At 36.5% G+C, this 20,116-nt stretch overlaps 4 protein-coding genes across 5 annotated transcripts; 2 read left to right on the plus strand and 2 right to left on the minus strand.

Moving 5' to 3' along the window:
• Positions 1-1,292: 1,292 nt before the first annotated feature.
• On the plus strand, positions 1,293-8,170 carry LOC135141336 (uncharacterized protein K02A2.6-like). 2 transcript variants are annotated; one of them, XM_064072359.1, is made up of 3 exons: positions 1,293-7,109; positions 7,176-7,477; positions 7,624-8,170. In XM_064072359.1, exon 1 carries the CDS (start codon positions 2,967-2,969, stop codon positions 7,101-7,103), a length of 4,137 nt encoding a protein of 1,378 aa, XP_063928429.1. In that variant the 5' UTR covers positions 1,293-2,966; the 3' UTR covers positions 7,104-7,109; positions 7,176-7,477; positions 7,624-8,170. The 2 variants fall into 2 exon arrangements, with proteins under 2 accessions (XP_063928429.1, XP_063928419.1); XM_064072349.1 differs by having other exon boundaries at positions 1,293-7,477.
• A 574-nt stretch (positions 8,171-8,744) lies between these two features.
• Positions 8,745-10,233, minus strand: LOC135141371 (E3 ubiquitin-protein ligase Hakai). The gene is made up of 4 exons (XM_064072429.1): positions 10,142-10,233; positions 9,853-10,060; positions 9,614-9,801; positions 8,745-9,565 (listed from the first exon to the last, which is right to left on the minus strand). The coding sequence occupies exons 2-4, from the start codon at positions 10,058-10,060 to the stop codon at positions 8,885-8,887; spliced, it is 1,077 nt and encodes a 358-aa protein (XP_063928499.1). The 5' UTR covers positions 10,142-10,233; the 3' UTR covers positions 8,745-8,884.
• Positions 10,205-10,922, plus strand: LOC135141398 (DNA polymerase epsilon subunit 4-like). Its single transcript, XM_064072464.1, has 3 exons — positions 10,205-10,293; positions 10,412-10,703; positions 10,752-10,922. Exons 2-3 carry the CDS (start codon positions 10,494-10,496, stop codon positions 10,890-10,892), a joined length of 351 nt encoding a protein of 116 aa, XP_063928534.1. The 5' UTR covers positions 10,205-10,293; positions 10,412-10,493; the 3' UTR covers positions 10,893-10,922.
• Positions 10,923-11,284: 362 nt separating this feature from the next.
• On the minus strand, positions 11,285-19,395 carry LOC135141354 (dnaJ homolog dnj-5). Its single transcript, XM_064072396.1, has 4 exons — positions 18,011-19,395; positions 17,583-17,709; positions 17,108-17,532; positions 11,285-11,904 (listed from the first exon to the last, which is right to left on the minus strand). Exons 1-4 carry the CDS (start codon positions 19,272-19,274, stop codon positions 11,393-11,395), a joined length of 2,328 nt encoding a protein of 775 aa, XP_063928466.1. The 5' UTR covers positions 19,275-19,395; the 3' UTR covers positions 11,285-11,392.
• Between the last annotated feature and the right edge of the window lie 721 nt (positions 19,396-20,116).

A 20,116-nucleotide genomic window follows, 5' to 3' on the forward strand; every position in this document is an offset into this window, starting at 1 on the left:
TCGATTTTTTCAATTTTTCAGTTCTTAAATTTTTCAACTTTAGATCTTTAAATTTTCGATTTTGTGTTATTTCAATTTCTGTTTTTCGTTTTTTCGGCTTTTCGATTTTCCGATGTTTCATTTTTTTCATTTTGTTATGGTTTCGATTTTTTGATTTCTCCGTTTCTGATTTTTTGACTTTTCGGCGTTTCGATTTTTCGAATTATCAATTTTTCGATGTTCCGATGTATCAATGATTCGATTTCCCTATTTTTTGGCGTTTCAGTTGTGGAAATGTTTTAAATTCTCAAATTTTCGATTATGTATTTAAATTTTGAATTTTTCGATTTTTCGATTTTTCGGCTTTTCAGTCTTTTAATTTTAGATTTTTCTATTCCCCGATTTTTTGATGTTTCGATTTCTCGATTTTTCAGTTCTTCGATATTTTTTAATTTTTAGAATTGTCAATTTTTAAATTTTACATTTTTCAGTTTTTGATTCGATTTTTAAAATTTTGGAAACACTAAAATGTGCAAAATATGAGTTTTTCCTTGTGATTTATCATTCCATTAATATTTTTTGGATTTGCCTATACAGGATGACTTAAAAAATTATTAAATTATTTTATTGATTAAATCAGGAACTGGAAGACCGAATGCTTTGAAATCTTGGAGATATTTTAAATTTATCATAAGCATGGTATATTTTTGATCAGAATACATTTGCTCATCCCCCTAAAAAATTGATGACGTCACCTGAAACTATTGCTGAATATGTCCTATCTTAAATGTGCAAAATATGATGAGTCTATACTTGTGATTTATAATTAGTAGTTTTTAAATTTGTTTATACAGGGTGTCTCAGAAAAAAACTAATGACTGAGTTGTTAAAAAATAAATATCCAATCAGATTTAGGAATTTAACTCGTTATTATGGAAATATGCAATTTAACACCTTTTACATTTAATAGGGGCAAAATCAGTCTTATCTTAGCAAGTGGTAGTCCCACCCACCCGCCCCCTATTTTTTCAGAGGGTATGGCATTTGCCAAAATCAGTCTTATCTTAGCAAGTACTAGCTACGCCCACCCGCCCTATATTTTCTCAGAGGGTATGGCGTTTGCCAAAATCAGACTTCTCTGAGCAAGTGCTAGCTCCGCCCACCCCCCGCTATTTTCTCAGAGGATGTCATTTGCCAAAATAAGACTTATCTTAGCAAATACTCTCTGAGAAAATAAAGGGTGGGTGGGCGGGGCTAGTATTTGCTAACATAAGTCTTATTTTGGCAAATGACATATCGTCTGAGAAAATAGGGGGCGGGTGGACGGGGCTAGTACTTGGTAAGATAAGACTGATTTTGGCAAATTACATATCCTCTGGGAAAATAGGGGGCGGGTGGATGGGCCTAGTATTTGTTAAAATAAAACCGATTTTGCCCACATTAATCTTGTAAAAACTTGTGAAATTTAAAGGTGTTAAATCGCAATTTCCATAATAACGAGTTAAATTCCTAAATCTACCCGAAATGTGCAAAATATGATGAGTTTTTACTTGTGATTTATCATTGCATTCATATTTTTTAGTTGTTTATACAGGTGGCTCAAAAAAATTAATGAATGTGTCAGTTTATTTTATTGATTAAATCAGGAACGGCTCACTCGATTTTCCCAGAATATTTTGGAAATACAATACTGTTTTTTTAGTGTTACACTGCACCAATCCAAGTTGACATACGTGTCCTTGCAAAAATATTGATGACGTCATCATAAAATTCTGTAAACTCTAAAATGCTGGATATATTTCACTGTAGTTTAGGTGCGAGGGAAGTTCTGTCGAAACAGCCTTGGACCAATTTTTTGGGGTTTTGATTGCTCGATTTTGCGGTTTCTCAAGTTTTCGATTTTTAAAATTTTCAATTTTTCAGTTATTCGATTTTTTAAATTTTTTGATTTCTCAATTCCTCGATCCATCGATATTCCATGCTCTTATTTAAGGGTGGCGTCTGGTTCGGTTTCGCCCAATACTAAATACATTGAAAACATCGTCGTAGTTTCTGGAATTGCATTTTTAAAATGCTGAAATCTCCAACCAAGTCAGAATCTAAGTAAACCTGCATTCTGCTACCGCATCACAGCTCCCGATTTCTCGTTTCAATAGATTTTGACTTTTCGCGAGTTATTTACCTCAGTCGTGGATTTTTTAATATTATAAATGGTATCAAAAGAAAGCTGACACTTTTCCCCAGGGGACCTCCTATCTCAGAATGCAAAAAACTTCAGCACTTCGTCAAAAAATGCATCAATGTGCCGGTTAAAATGTGATGTAAAAGTTGTTCAACGTTATAATTTCTTTTTGTAAAAACTGCATACTAGATATGAATATAAATATGGAGGTCCCCTGGACTGAAGTTTGTTAATTCGAAATATAATTTTTTTAAAGCGATATATCTCATATTTTTAAAATGCAACTCCGGAAACCGCGACGATGTTTTCAATGTATTTAGTATAGGGCTAAACCGAACCAGACGCCAGCCTTAATATGTACACACATAGTTTTTTATGCGTCTATTATATTTTTAGGAATATTTATTGCATTTGTAATTGTAACATCCTGTACATGTGCAAAATGTGTTGTATCAAAAAAAAAGGTAGACTGTTTCGCGATCTACCGGGAAATTTCCCTGTGCCCCGGCGGCACAATCCGACACTGGTGGACATAAGTGTAATGTACTAGCTTTGAAAAAGAGATAGAGAATGACAGTTGACAGAATATATAAGTTAGAAAAATGAGCTCGTGTAATTAGAGAAACTAACAATATTACCTACCCCAAACAAGACATCACATTTTGGCGACGAGAATTAAAAGAACTCAGAAGAAGACCAACGAAGCGAAAAACAACGAACACGCGGAACAGACAACAGGAGAAACACATAACCTCAACACAACACGTGGTTCGCAACAAACGAATCGAGGAAAAGATAACAGAACATGGACACACACTCAACACCAGTACCTCCATTTCATATAGCAGAAGACCCCAATAACGTTGGCTCAAGGTGGGAAAAGTGGCTCAACCGTTTTGACAACTATCTCATAGCAGCAGGCATCGATAATGAAGACCGAAAGAAAGCCATGCTTCTCCACTACGCAGGCGAAGAAGTTCATGATTTATATTTGTCACTTCCTGAACTACCAGCAAACACAGCACAACCCAATGAATCACCTTATCTAACAGCTAAACGAAAGCTCAAACAATATTTCACCCCTAGAGTCAACAAAGAATTTGAAATGTTTAATTTTAGGCAAGCCAGACAGAGCGAGAATGAAACAATTGATCAGTTTTACGCAAAGTTACTGAAACTATCCAAGACTTGCACGTTTGAGAACCCAAATGAAGAAATCAAATTTCAAATCATCATGAACACGAAGTACACAGAACTACGTCGATATGGACTCACTGAACAACCCAATCTCGATGATCTATTGAGCAGAGCACGTACAATCGAGTGCACAGCTAATCAACTGAAGGTCATTGAAGACAAGATTGTCATGAACACAAGCACAGAAGAATGTAGCTACTTAAACAAACAAACGCAACACAGAACCGCACCAGCCAACAGTGGTACGAGCAAGAACAATTGCAAAAATTGTGGAGGCAAATGGCATCCAAATGGGAGGAGAGCTTGTCCTGCTCTAAATGTAATTTGTCGAAGTTGTGGCAAGAAAGGACACTACGCCCGAGTCTGCATGTCCACCACATCAACACAACAGCAACAAGCACAATCACGAGCAAACCCCCAGCACAACAACCATGGCACAAATACTAGCATAAACAAGAAACATAATGGAGAGAGGAAGAACAGAGCACAAATTCGCTTTAATGAGCTTAATATGGAGCCAGAGTCAACTAATTCTGAGACATCTTTCAAAACAACAATTCGTCCAAACGACAGAACAGCCATGAAATGCCCTCAGGTACATGTTAAGTTGAATGGGAAAGTAATCAATTTCATTGTAGATACTGGTTCATCTGTTAATCTGATAAGCTCAAGCACATTTAAACAATTTCATCAGCAGTCACTACAACCAGATTCCTCATCGATTCTCCCGTACAACTGTCAACAACAGTTAGAAGTAGTTGGAAAATTCAAAGGTCTATTCCATTATAACAACCACCAAACGCGAGCAGATGTATTTGTGATAAAAGGCAACAGTGAATCATTATTGAGCTATGATACAGCAAACAAATTGCAGCTGATACAACTATCTATGATGATATATCAACCTATGGACATGAACTATATCAAAAACAAGCATCCTAATTTGTGTAATGGCATAGGTTGTCTCAAGAACCAAACTGTCAAGCTACACATTGATGAGTCAATTCCTCCAGTAGCAAATAAACACAGGAGAATTCCAATAAATCTTCGTGAAGCAGTTGAACAAGAGATAACAAGACTGATGAAACAAAACATCATTGAAAAAGCAACAGGACCAACTCCCTGGGTTTCACCAATAGTTGTAGTTCCTAAACATCACGATCCTAACTCTATCAGAATTTGTGTAGACATGAGAGAGGCTAACAAAGCCATACTTAGAGAAAGGCATCCAACACCAACTATTGAAGAAATATTTGCCCAGTTAAATGGCGCAACAGTCTTCTCAAAGATTGATTTGAAAGATGGCTACCACCAACTAACATTAGAAGAATCTTCACGGTATATAACAGTTTTTTCAACACATATTGGTTTGTATCAATATAAACGACTGAGTTTTGGGATAAATTCCGCTGCAGAGATTTTTCAAAACACAATAAGACAACTGTTAAACCAAATAGATGGTGTGTTAAACATCAGCGATGATATACTAATCTTTGGAACAACTCAACAAGACCATGATAAGACTCTCAAGCAAGTAATAGAACGTTTGGATAACCATAATTTGACAATCAACACAAAGAAATGCATTTTTAACACAAACAAAATCGATCTCTTTGGATATGTATTCTCTAGCAAAGGCATTTACCCTGATCCAGACAAAGTCAAGTCTGTCTCTAACCTAGAACCGCCCAGAAATGTACATGAACTAAGAAGCTTCCTAGGAACGTTGAATTATGTTGGAAAGTTCCTGCCTCACTTAGCAACAAATACTGCAATATTACGTGAGCTGATTACAAAAGATGCTCAATGGGACTGGACTGAAAAGCATCACAGCGCTTTTAATGATCTTAAGAAACAACTAGAATCAGCACGAAACCTCGCCTATTTTGACCAACAGAAAAAGACGCACCTCTATGTAGACGCTGGTCCCATAGGACTTGGAGCGATCCTTTCGCAAGAACTTAATAACAAAACAGAAGTTATTTCGTACGCTAGCAGAACATTAACTTTGACCGAACAGAAATACAGTCAAATAGAGAAAGAAACATTAGCAGCAACATGGGCCATACATCACTTCAGAATATACCTGTTAGGAGGTCACTTTGTGTTACACACAGACCACAAACCCTTGGTCTCAATCCTACAGAACCCTCGATCAGCTCCAAACGCACGCATTGAACGACTTTGTTTGAAACTTCAGCCTTATAAATTTACAGTTCAATACCAAAGAGGCATAACAAATCCGTCTGATTATTTATCTCGTCATCCAACACACAGCCCACCAGAAGCATATGATAAAAGTGAAGAATACGTAGCTTTTGTAACCAATCATTCACTACCAAACACAATTTCACTTGAAGAAATCGAAAATGCAATGAAAGATGATTTTCAGTTGCAGCTACTGAAAAAGGCCTTGTTAGAAGATGATTCCTTGTTTTGGAAGAAACGAGAACTGCAAACATTCAAGCAAATCAAACAAGAGCTCACTGTATATGGTAATATTATTCTCAAAGGCAGTCAAATCGTAATTCCCAGCAAACTGCAGAAAAACATTATCAGATTGGCACATAAAGGTCATCAAGGTCTCGTTAAAACCAAACAACTGGTAAGAACTAAGGTGTGGTTTCCCAACATCAACAAAATGGTAGAAGAAGTAGTGAAGTCATGCACAGCATGTCAAGCAGTAACACCCTACAACCAGCGAAATCCGATTCAAACATACCCGACATCCACTCACCCGCTTGAATGTCTAGATGTAGATTACGCCGGACCATTTCCAGATGGAAAATATTATTTCATAATGGTGGATGATTTCTCAAAGTTTCCATTCGTCAAAAAAGTACCATCGACCAATTTCAAACAGCTGAAGCCCGTACTTGACGAGACATTTGCACTATTTGGCCTACCAAAAGAACTTAAATCCGATAATGGACCACCCTTTAATGGATATGAATTGAAAGAATATCTTTCAAGCCTTAACATCAAGCATCATTTAATAACACCACGTTGGCCAGAAGCAAATGGTAGAACTGAGAGATTCGTGAAAACGTTCAAGAAAGCCCTCTTGTGCGCAACGATCAACAGTAACAATCCAGACGCAGAAATTCAAGAATTTTTAATCAATTACCGAAGCACCCCTCATTCAACAACAAACTGCCCACCATATCAAATTATGTTCAACAGAGAAATCAACAACTTCTTACCCACTCTCAAAAACAAGACGTTTCATGAATACAATCCCCAAACGGACATCGACAACAGAAGAAAACAAAACGAACGCGCCAATCGTAAAAGAAGGACATTTGAACATCGCTTACAACTTGGACAAAAAGTTCTTTGCAAACAACAAAAGAAGAATTCGCTGACTCCACTCTTTGATCCAGATCCATACACGATCACTAGAATCACCGGTTCTCAAATTGAAGCTCGACGAGGAGAAAAGGTGATTGTCAGAAATTCATCATTCTTCAAGCTACACCACTCAGCACAGAGTCCAAGGCCAGAGTATCACCCCTCAACAAGTTTGGCACCCAGTCGATCTTCCCAATCTGAACAAACGCGAACACCGTTCCCCACAACACCTCCAAGGTCGACAGCTCCAGCCACGACACCCCTTAGACAAGACAACACGGAAGACAAAGTAAACAGTCCCCCAAATCAACGAGTCGAGACGCCCACTGGACGACGTCCCCAGCGAGACAGAAAACCACCGTCGAAGCTCCGGGACTATCTTGTAGAACTCTAATGGCATGTGCGTCATATGAGTTATTAAGTTTAACTTTTATTTTGTATTTGGTATGTGTTCTTTAATTTTCAGTAAGGGAGGAAATGTAATGTACTAGCTTTGAAAAAGAGATAGAGAATGACAGTTGACAGAATATATAAGTTAGAAAAATGAGCTCGTGTAATTAGAGAAACTAACAATATTACCTACCCCAAACAAGACATCACAATAAGGAATGACTGTTTTACGTAATTCGATGGACCACTATGTATGTTATTATGTAGAACTTGAATATTTTATTAAATAACCCGCATATGAGATGAGAACAAAGGAGATCCACACAACACAATAGTTCAAATCGCTGGTGAATAAAACGCACATTATGGGGAATGAAGGTAAAATTGAGTTTAGCAAGCAACTCTGTACTGTCGTTATTATTAATTCAATTAAACCACTAACTAACTAATAATAGTTTGTCTAGTTTCCAAAGACACAAAATTAAATCTGTTTATTAGTTTGAGTAATCACATTCTCTTTCCAGAAAGGCTAGGTCTAAACAATGAACATTACGAACATAGACATCGTGACCTGATTATGGATACCAGGATCATCTTTTTTTTATGAATCCCGATTTATTATGAATCCTATATCTAATGGCGAGTAAAATACACACCCTCAACATGGTTAAAAAATATTAAGGACGCGCTGCTCGCTTAGGCTGAATTTTAAAACGGTTGACATTGGTTATATTTCCAACTGGCGCAAAATTCAATCTCTTAATTTTCATTCAAACAATTTTGCAAACATATTTTTAGTATGATGCTTAAATTTTGTAAAATAGCTATATTAAATGAAATGTCGGCTTAGAAAAGTGCACTTTGTTAAAATTTAAACCGAAAATGTCTTCAACACGTTAAACTTAAAATAATATTAGAAAGATAGAGTAAGAACTTACCATGCAAAAACTACCTTCTTTCAGAAAGGTTTTGACACAGTGGTAATTTTTGATTGTATTTGTAATATCTGCGTTATCTGTGCCATTAGAAATTAAGTTTTATTTAAATAAATGGTGTCCTCTCCTTCGATAATTTCGCTTTTCCCTGCCTCCAATTTGATTACGTCACATAAGTTATTTTGTTTAATGATTCAGATTAATACAGACGAAGTATAGAATGTCGGCTAAATTTGTTAACTGCGCCAAACTGTAAAAACAAAAGACTGAATCGAGTTCGTGAAATTCGCCGATATATTAAATTAGTAATACACAAAAAAAGAAAAATTAATCACGAAGGGTACATGACTACAAAAGCCGCTATATAAAAATTATAGACCTAGTAGTGTAACTGCTAAAGTTTACTGACTAGTAGGCATCAGAGCTGCTAGCAAGATGAATGAAAAGAAAAAAAAGCAAATACAGTGAGACTTAGGCGATGCGGAAAAATTGAGAAAATTTTGATAACTTGAATTCTTGAATGCACAAAATTTGGGGTTTGAACAAGACAACTGAAAATGTGAGATAGTCAGTGTCACAAGCGTCATTCCTAGGAAACCTATTAATAATCTACGAAGAATGATTAATAACTTAATATAATAATAATGTATTCAGATCATCAAATGTATGGTTTTGATGGATGCTGCACGTACAATCAGCTACGTAATGCCTCATAAATTACAATATTTATTCATGTACCGACATTGCTACCTTACAAAACCTACACATACATATACAATTATACATATTATGATTTATAAAATTATTCTTAATATTAGATTAAAAGATTAATCTACATCCAAAGCATGTCTCATCTATAGTATTGCTGGCTGCCTGTCCACTGGGGCGGAGGCGCCGTACTATAATCGTACTGCGCAGCCCTCCCCTGCGGCGCCGCCTGCCCCCCATACTGTCCCGCAGCCCCCGCCCCACTACTGTAACTGTAGCTTTGCGCTGGGCTGTAAGCAGGAGGTGCGGCGTAATATTGTGGTTGTTGTGGAGGCGGTATGTGCATTGGGGGCAACCCTTGATTATAAGTAGCAGTCTGCTGGTAATTATAGTAACTATGTTGTGTAGCGCTCGTTTCGTGCACTGTCGGTGCCGAATCTTGAATAGGCACCGTGATCAAGTTAGTCCTAACTCCAGAACTTTGTATTGAAGAAGGGCGTTGTCTCACATTTGATGAAATCGAGATGTTTGATCTTGGATCGTTGGTTTTCGTACGGACAGACACTCTTTCAGGTTCCACCGGTACTTCGATGGGCTGGATCGTGTTCGAGACGTGGCGGTGGTTAATGTGGGCTTGCAGATCACGTTGGGATAAGTAAGTACGGCGACAACCGGAGGAGCCGTAGCGGGTGCCTCCGTGAGTACACATGAACACTGTTCCTAGACCAGTTTGTTCAACTCTGGACACTTTATCAAGGCAACGTGGACACTTGCTCTGCTCTTGCTTGCCACAAGATAAACAGAAAACGTGTTTACACGGAATCTACAAGCAACAATTGTGGTACATTGTTTCGTACGTTTAAAAAATTACCATTCGTCCATAGATTAAAATCGGTTTCAGACACTTATCACAGCAATGAATCATGGGATTTAGAACCTTCTCTCCGATCAAGTTCACCTTGTGGGACCAATCCAGGCGCAACATCGGTTCTGGGGGTCCTCGGTTGATTGTTGTAAATGTGGGTGCTTCTAGTTGCGAAATGTCCGCTTCCAAATCAACTAAAACGTTCAATTGTTATTCAAGGCTGACTCTAATTAAATTAAACATACTTTTAGGTGCCACATTTTCACTTGATTCATTTTCAGCTTGTGGCGTTTCTTCTGAGGATTCTTGTAGTTGAGAGTTTTCGACCTCTTCGTCGCTTTCTATCACTTTGATGGCTTTCTTGCCACGACCGCGACCTCGGCCTCTTCCGCGACCTCTGCCTCTACCGCCACGACCGCGGCCGCGGCCCCGCTTTGGGGCCCCATCATCCATCTAAACTCAACAGAGGGAAGTAAGCAAACAACATACGCACCAACTTTCTACTTATGTTAAAATTACAGCTTTTCGCTATACCTTTTCTATTTACTTCGCAAATGACATACGACAAGCGTCCATGCTTTGAGGTTAGATTTCGACCATTTCGACCACGCAGGGCCGCCAATGTTCCCCGAAGTGACACTTCTGATGTTACTTTACGAATTTACAACTCAAACAACAGCATTCAGGTCAATAATGCCAAAATTTTCGTCGATAATCATTAATACTTTACGTTTAAGACACTTCACATGTCATTTTTTTTTATTTAAACTCTTTTGGATAATTAGAAAATAGGGGAATTTTTAGGTGTTGTGGCAGCCTGTTTTTGAAAAACCCGCCAGTGAGGTTATGTTCAATCATTTAATTTCACTTGAAAATTGCATTTAAAATGGAAGAAGTGGCAGAAGTAGATGTGGAAGATGTCGAAAATGAAAAGTCACAATCTACCGAAACGCTAGAAGTGGTGGAAGCTTTAGCATCAAACGAAAAACCGAAGTTTGTTAGATTACCATTAACCCGAATCAAGCACATCATGAAAATGGATCCCGACTGTAGTTTAATTAGCCAAGATGCCTTATTCCTTGTCACAAAGTCCACGGTAGTACAACAACCCTTTTCAATTACGTTTTTGCATTTTTCTTTATAGGAATTATTCTTAGAATATCTTGCGAAAGAATCTGCCAAATTTATGGGAATGGGGAAGAGAAAGACCGTCCAGAAGCGCGACGTGGATGCCGCTATTGATAACGTGCCTAGTTTGTGTTTTCTTGACGGTGCCTTAGAATAGTGATTATAATAAAAGACTTTTTACTGACAATATTTAATGGATGCTGAATGGAAGGTGAGTCTCGGTATATCATTTGTTATAGTGGCGCTTTCTCCCTCACAGTCTTGCTGCGCGTACAAAGTGACACAATTGTCATGTACTTTAATGGATGACACTTGAATAGGGACATCAAAGTTGTCACACACCCCAGCATTATAATCCAAAATCTTTTCTGGTATCCCTTCATATTGTGGTTGATTGAATAAAACAACACGGTGTTTCGGTTTCGCCGCGCTTATTAAGCACACACCCATCAAAAACACCCGCCACATTGTGCAGCTAAAACCCGCCACCAAAAAATCAATCTCCATATCCAGGCAACTACTTGGCTCAGTGCCAGTAAAAGACACCCCTCTTGTAAACAGATTTATTCTCTTTAAGCGCATTGACTTTATAAATTTAATAGCACATATTCATAATAGCGAAATAAAATAACACAACTCGTACATCTAGTGAATGGATCACTTTGCCTTTTTATTCCTACGTTTTGTCCCTTGTTGCATACAATCCGTTTGGCCGTACAACGTATTAAGTAAATTCTCGAGATCCGGTGGTTTTTCGTTTCGAAGAGATCCACTGTGCCTACGAGGTTGACTATGTTGTTTACCTAAAGCGATACGATATTGTACTTGATGGGAGTCGGGTCTGAGGTGTTTCAGACTGTCTTTTTGACAACCGGCCCATTCCGTTATATCATACACGTTTCCCTCCATGCAAGCGTAATAGTGCCACAAGAAACCGAAACAACGGGCCTCCGCCCAGATGTCGCCTTCTCGCGCCGAGTGGTGGATTTTGCAAGAAGAACAGTTCCTCGCGGCGTAACAAGGCCTATCTACTTTGATCCTTTTGTGGCGTAAACCGCAAGCGCTACACCGGATCGTGTTGGCGGCGGCTTCCACCTTCTGTTGCAACTGGGCCAGGAGTTCGGTCAGTTCGCTCCAGGCTTGCTCAACCTGGACAGATTCGACCACACCTGGAACATCACGTGAATTATTTTGTTTACAATTAAAATAAATTGCGTTATTTGACGAATTAAATCGTATTTTTACTTCCCGAGTGTACTACTTTTACGTTTTCTCTGACCCCTTCAGTACAAAAAAAGTAGTCTCCCGTTTCCGTCTGTCTGTTTGTCTGTCTGTATCGATTTTTATTAGACACGTAATCTGCGAAACTGCTCACCCTATTGTTGTCAAATTTTGTATGTATGTTAGAAATATTATGTAGATGGTTAAATGCTAGCCAAAATTTGGCTAATCATCCCCACCAACAATTTGATGACGTCATCTCAATGAACCGTATTTTAAAATGGGTTGAATATTATACAAAAATATACTCCTATACTTGCAAATTTTCGCAAAAACAATTGCACGGAATAATTACGTTATATTACTACCACGAGACATTGGGTCATGGGTTCGATGCCTAACTTAACACCATCCTTTTTTTTCTTCCACTGGTAATGCGCTGGGACAAATTTTCTTTTGTGCTGTGACTATTATTATCCATGCTGATGGCGTCATCACAAATTTTTTGTTGGACAAATTAAAAGCGAGGCAGTTACCCCATTTTCTCGAGGATGTGAGAAAACACACGTCTTTATATAATATGTAATGATAAAATACGAATTATAATGTTCATAACATTTTGTTCGATGGTGGTTTAATTAATAATTTTTAGTCTTCTGTTTTGAGAAGACAAACTCATTCAAAACAATAGAGAAATATTTTGCAATTACGCTCCGCCCCTCGGTCTAACAACAAATGAAAAATTCATAACAATTGAGATCGGGGCGGGTGGGTGGGGCTTAATTTTTGTTTTTTTTTTTTTAATATATAGAATTTTCTTTCAACAACAGGGTAGTTAAACATGTTTTCAGTTTCTTGCTGGGAAAAGAAGACTTCGCATATTAAGAAAAAATGAACCAAATATAAGCCCCGCCCACCCACCCCTTCTCAATTGTGACGAATATTTTGTTCATCGTGAGCTGAAGGGCGGAGGTTAATTGCAGAATCCTCATTTCTCTACAAGAAATTACCATATGAAATATGTTTTTAAAAGGGTAAAATTTTCTAGAGAAATAATATGTTACAATTAAACTCCGTCCCTCGTCTGTTAGAATGAAAAACCCATCACAACTGAGATTAATTTTTGTTTTTTTTTCTTTATATACACAGTTGTTCTTTCAACAATTTTTTGCCACAAAGAACAAGAGATATTATAACAAAAAACATAAAGTCAATCTGTTATTCAATAATTTTGGACTGTACTCCGAATATAAGTCACATAGAATGTCTTGTACTTTCTCGTTTTTCTCGAAAAATTGAAGAAATGGAAAACTGAAAAATCTAAAAACTGAAACGTCCAAAAGTCGGAAAATTGGAAAAGTGGAAAATTTAAGACTGAAAACTCGAAGAGACATGGTAAAATTAAAGGGAAAAAAAAAAACGAAAAATTGAAAAACTGACGAAACGAAAAATTGAAAAAAAGTGAAATTGAAAAAACAAAAAATTATAAAATCAGAACATTACATTTTGTTCGATTGTGGTTTAATTAATAATTTTAGTCTTCTGTTTTGAGAAGACAAACTCATTCAAATCAATAGAGAAATATGTATTTTGCAATTACGCTCCGCCCCTCGGTCTAACAACAAATGAAAAATTCATAACAGTTGAGATCGGGGCGGGTAGGTGGGGCTTAATTTTTTTTTTTTTTAATATATAGAATTTTCTTTCAACAACAGGGTAGTTAAACATGTTTTCAGTTTCTTGTTGGGAAAAGAAGACTTCGCATATTAAGAAAAAATGGACAAAATATAAGCCCCGCCCACCCACCCCTTCTCAATTGTGACGAATATTTTGTTCATCGTGAGCTGAAGGGCGGAGGTTAATTGCAAAGTCCTCATTTCTCTACAAGAAATTACCATATGAAATATGTTTTTAAAAGGGTAGAATTTTCTAGAGAAATAATACGTTACAATTAAACCCCGCCTCTCATCACAATTGAGATCGGGGCGGGTGGGCGGGGCTTAATTTTTGTTATTTCTTTCTTTATGTACACAGTTTTCTTTCAACAATTTTTTGCCGCAAAGAACAAGAGATATAATAAAAAACGTAAAATCAATCTATTATTAAATCATTTTGGCCTGTACTCCTAATATAAGTCACGTAGAATGTCTTGTACTTTCTCGTTTTCTTCGAAAAATTGAACAAATGAAAAACTGAAAATTCCAAAAACTGAAACATCCGAAAGTTGGAAAATCGGAAAACTGAAAACTCGAAGAGACATCGTAGAATTAAAGGAAAAATAACGAAAAATTGAAAAATTGCAAATTGAAAAACTGACGAAACGAAAAATTGAAAATAAGTGGAATTGAAAAAGCACAAAATTATGAAATCCAAATATAACATTTTGTTCGATTGTGGTTTAATTAATAATTTTAGTCTTCTGTTTTGAGAAGACAAACTCATTCAAATCAATAGAGAAATATGTATTTTGCAATTACGCTCCGTCCCTCGGTCTAACAACAAATGAAAAATTCATTACAATTGAGATCGCGGCGGGTGGGTGGGGCTTAATCTTTGTTGTTTTTTCTAATATCTATAATTTTATTTCAACAACGGGATAGTTAAACATGTCTTCAGTTTTTTGTTGGGAAAAGAAGACTTTGTATATTAAGCAAAAATGGACAAAAATTAGCCCCGCCCACCCACCCCTTCTCAATTGTTGATAAATATTTTATTCATCGTTAGCTGAAGGTCGGAGTTTAGTTGGAGAATCCTCATTTCTCTACAAGAAATTACCCTATGAAATATGTTTTTAAAAGGATAGAATTTTTTTGAGAAATATTGATGTTACATTTAAACTCCGTCCCTCGTCTGATTAGAATGAAAAACTCATTACAATTGAGATTAATTTTTGTTTTTTTTTTCTTTTTTTCTTTATATACACAGTTGTCTCTTTCAACAATTTTTTGCCACAAAGAACAAGAGATATTATAACAAAAAACATAAAGTCAACCTATTATTCAATAATTTTGGACTGTACTAATGTAAGTCACGTAAAATAACTTGTACTTCCTCGTTATTCTCGAAAAATTGAAGAAATGAAAAACTGAAAAATCTAAAAATTGAAAACTCGTGAAATTTCAAATCGGAAAACTGCAAAATCTAAAAATTAAAACGTCCAAAAGCTGGAAAATCGGAAAACTGGAAAATTTAAAACTGAATACTCGAGACATCGTAAAATTAAAGAAAGAAAAACCGAAAAATTGAACAATTGCAAATTGAAAAACTGACGAAACGAATAATTGAAAAAAAGTGAAATTGAAAAAACAAAAAATTATAAAATCGGAACATTACATTTTGTTCGATTGTGGTTTAATTAATAATTTTAGTCTTCTGTTTTGTGAAGTGAAACTTATTCAAATCAATAGAGAAATATGTATTTTGCAATTATGCTCCGCCCCTCAGTCTAACAACGAATGAAAAATTTATCACAATTGAGATCGGGGCGGGTGGGTGGGGCTTAATCTTTGTTTTTTTTTAATATATAGAGTTTTCTTTCAACAACAGGATAATTAAACCAATTGTCAGTTTCTTATTGGGAAAAGAATACTTCATATATTAAAAAAAATGGATCAAATATAAGCCCCGCCCACCCACCCGTTCTCAATTGTGATGAATGCTTTATTCATCGTGAGATGAAGGGCGGAGTTTAGTTGCAAAATCCTCGTTTCGCTACAAGAAATTACCATATGAAATATGTTTGTAAAAGGGTAGAATTTTCTAGAGAAATAATTGTTACAATTAAACTCCGCCTCTCGTCTGATTAGGAATGAGAAACTCATCACAGCTGAGATTGGGGCGGGTGGGCGGGGCTTAATTTTTTTTCTTTGTATTCACAGTTTTCTTTGAACAATTTTTTGCCGCAAAGAACAAAAGATATTATAATAAAAAACATAAAGTCAACCTATTATTCAATAATTTTGGACTTTATAGGTAGAATAACTTGTACTTTCTCCTTTTTCTCCAAAAATTGAAGAAATGAAAAGCTGAAAAATCTAGAAATTCAAAACGCGTGAAATCTCAAATCGAAAAACTGCAAAATCTAAAAATTGAAACGTCCAAAAGCTGGAAAATCGGAAAACTGGAAAATTTAAAACTGAATACTCGAAGAGACATCGTAAAATTAAAGAAAAAAAAAAACGAAAAATTGCAAATTGAAAAAACAAAAAATTATAAAATCGGAACATTGAAAAATTGTAAAAATAAAGAAAATAAAAAACTGAAATGAAAAATTGCAAAATATAGAAATTGAATTGAAAAGTTGAAAAATTAAAAATTAAATTTAAACTTCAAAACTCGAAAAAATGCACAAAAAATTAAACATTTAAAAAAAATTCAATTTACGCCACTGGTTTTTCCTTTATATGTAGAGGTTATCAGAAAACAAAAATCGCAAAAAATGATAATTTTTCAGAGAAGTGGTATTTATTTGGCTGCCCTTCAGGGGCGCGGGAAGTTCTGTTGAAATAACCAATTTTTTTAATGGAAAATGACGACTTAATCGTTTGCTTCATAATAAATTTTAAAAAATACGCGCAAGACGGATAATAGAAGTTTATTATTTATGATGGGATGCAGAGCCAAGTTTTAAAAATACAATCATAAATATACAGTTTTTTCGTTTTCGTTCCACTTTGTGATCCACAAATAATTGATCTAATTTCAAATGTGCATAATCATTCATTTTATCTATGGAATTATTTCTATTAATTAACTCTGCTTTTTATAGCAAGGATCAAAGATTATCTGGAGGAATATTCTAAGGTTTTTAATGCAAATTATCATAGTCCACTTGACATTTTTATTGTAACAGGGTCATTCGACGGATGTCTAATTGCATGTTTTTCTGACGTTCCCCACCAAAAATTTGCGACGTCATTTCAAAATTTTGCTAGTAAATCTCGCTTCAAATTTGTTTGTTTTAGGACACCATGCTTTATCTAGTGATTACAGAACATTGACTATTCAGAAGTGAGATAACGTTATCTTTAAAAATTCCTAAATAAATATGTATTAAGAAATGTGGTGTTTGTATTTTGATAATATATTTTTTGGCATTACCCGTATTTTTTGTATAACTTATAATAACAACTTTAAACCCTCTTTTATTACCTTTATCGTAGGCAGCTCTCCTTTCCGGCTCCCCGATCATATCAAACGCGTGAACTAAAATTTTAAAGGCCTCTTCCGCCCCCGGCTGTTGGTTCTTGTCTGGATGAACCAAGAAGGCTTGTCTTTTATAATACCTCTTTATATCGTCATCTGTACAAGTCGGCGTAACTCCCAATATGCTGTACGGATCCTTCCCTTTGCACGCTAGGAGTCTTTTCATTGCTTCTTCCCCGGTGGTCGGCATGTTTATATTGTTTTGTAACCCACTGTGAATAAAACTGCGGTTATTTTCTTTAGCAGGCTTCTCAGGCTTTTTGAATTTTTCCCAAATCCACGAAAGCAGACGAATGCGTTTGGCGATGGTCACGACCGTGTCTAGGAAAAGAGCCCAGTGAATGACCAACCAAAGCCAAAAGTTCGAAGCCCTGTTAAAAATTGACGTCAGTTATGAGTGTGGAGTGTGGGATTTTCTTACATGTCGCGACTAATGTGAACGCTCAAGCTACAGATGTCTGAGATCAGATGGATGAACCAGAATAGGAACACGGTGATGATTTTCCACCAGCCTTTTAGGTACTGTTTTAGTTTTTGGCCGGCGATACCTGAGGAAAAATTTACAATTTACAAGAATATTTAATTTAATTGGATAATGGTAAAAGTAAAGTTATTAGAAACAATTGTACACACCTATCAATTCAGAGACTAAAACACATGAAAGACAGACAATTGATTCACCTAAGCTATTCATATTGAAAATTTGAATCAAATCAATAAACCTACCTAGCTAGCGATTTTCCGTTATCTTATGAATGACTCAATTGTAATATTAATTTGTTGTATTAAACCAAGAAACAATAACTTTATCAAAAATAAACAATTTATTGAATCAATAGTCCCACTTACCAAAGAAGACATGATTTTCTCTTTTCCTTGTTCGCTGATTCCTCTTCCCCACCGGTCTTTCGTTACCCCCAAAAGATTCCGAATTTTTAGGTCTACTGCTAAATTTATTGACCTTTTTTAGCCCATTTTTGTTAACGTACGTCTCATTCTTACTGCCGCTGGATTCATTCTCAGGCGACTCGCTTTTCGTAACTTTCCGAAAATTGGGCTTCTGCATCAAATTCTTGCCATTATTCATCTCCTCATTCTTTTTCTTCTTCCCATCCTCAACTTTCGCATTATTAACGGGTTCATTAATATTATCAAGCGACGCCCATTTGCGATTCAATTGCGTACTCTTATTACGCTTATCCTTGTCTCCACTTGTCTTAATAAACGTCGTTTTTTCCGTCAACGGAATATCCTTAATATCCGCATTCGTATTGCTTCTATTTAAAGAACAATTGACCTTCTGCGTCTTCTCAGTTTTCCCGTTCTTCTTGTTGTTTTCCTTCTTCTGCTTGGTTTCCTTAGTATCCAGCTTGGTCGGTTTGCTCGTAGTCGGCGGCACCGCTTTAGTCAAAACATCCGAGTAACTAGGACGCATCGGCTTCACTTCAGCCACCATTCTCGGCTTCCGGTTGTTCCTGTTGAAGTTAAACTGCTTCTCTTCGTGCGGTTGTTCCAGAATCATTTGTTCGTTAGTCTCCTTCTCCGCCAATTGTTCAAAAACACTCACATTGGGTTTGAAGGGCTCCACGTTCCCAAATGGTGAATAAGTCCCAGTGGTGTTCGGCACCCAATTCCCCACCAAATTCTCGATTAAATGCGTGTGGTTGCTGGTTTGGGGCACCGGTTCGTGCTGGCTTTGCAGCACGTGACGCTCAGCTTGATGCAAATTCGAGTTCAAAATGGTGTATTCGTTCCTGAAGACACCAGCGTCGCTATTCCCGTTCTGCATAGGCTCGTACATGTTGTACTTGAGGTTGAGAGGATCCAAGTTCTTGTTATACTCGTTGATGTCAAAGTGATGGGGCTGTTGCATGTAGCTGTACGAAGTGGCGAATTGCTGAATGGGCACATAACCCATCTGGATATCGGGAGTGGAGTGGTATGAAGGGTAGTTGTTGACGTAAGGCGGCTGGTTCCAGTTGATGGGTTCCGATGGGGGCGGGGAAAACCCCAAGGGGGCATACTGACCGTCCGCATTTTGCATTTCTGCAGTCATGTTGCCAATGATTTTTTCCACTGCTTCATTTGAACAGTTTCTGTCTTTTTCACTCATTTTTTTGAGGTTTTTGCTTGATCGACGAAGTAATTTATGAAACGTGGGCTATTCTTGTAACATTTTGGCACATAAACATATTATTCAACTCCGCCTGTCACTTTTGACAAACTGTCAAATTGTTAAGATGGCGCGAGTGCGGTGGAACAGGGGTCTGTTTTATCGACCGGGAGGTGTGACATAATGTAGAATGTTTAAAATTGAGTGGCGATTTTCGTGGAAAGGGGTTAGTTTGATGGAAAAATGGGGTAACAGAGGGTAAGAAACTTTTAGTTTTTTTATTTTCACGATGTATGAATAGTTATTTGTGGGAAAATCTTTCACAAATGTAATTTTCATCGCGAACTTGGTTACAGCTTTTTAAAGCAAACATTATACGAACATGAAACTATAAAATTGCAAAAATGCGTTTTTAGAAGTCATACAATTGACAAAAATTGATAATTTATTAAATTACCCTTTTTTAATTTCTTTTAATGCGTTACGAAAAGTTATTTGCGTCTTAATAAGTGCGCCACTCACGCCAAATATGGCAATGCTATAGTCAATGTGGTTGAAAATGTACAGAGGATGATTTTTTTTAACAATTTTTGGGGTCTCGGAAATGGCACGTATTTGAATTCATCAAATAAATTCGATTTTCGTTTTCAAAATGCGAGAAAAACAACATGGCGTCCAGACGAAGCAAGAAAATATTTCTTACTTCAAAATCAAGTAGGTTGAACACAGTGTTACCAAAATGCGTTGGTAATTTTTCATGTCCACGAAAAATGTCAATCTGTTTCAAGTGTTTTTTTGTTAAAATGTTACTTCTATGAGGAAAAGTGTTGTTTAACATTCAT

This window comes from Zophobas morio, unplaced genomic scaffold, assembly GCF_036711695.1.
Source record: "Zophobas morio isolate AGI-343-1 ecotype UQ-CSIRO unplaced genomic scaffold, CSIRO_AGI_Zmor_V1 ptg000004l, whole genome shotgun sequence".
NCBI classification, from domain to species: domain Eukaryota; kingdom Metazoa; phylum Arthropoda; class Insecta; order Coleoptera; family Tenebrionidae; genus Zophobas; species Zophobas morio.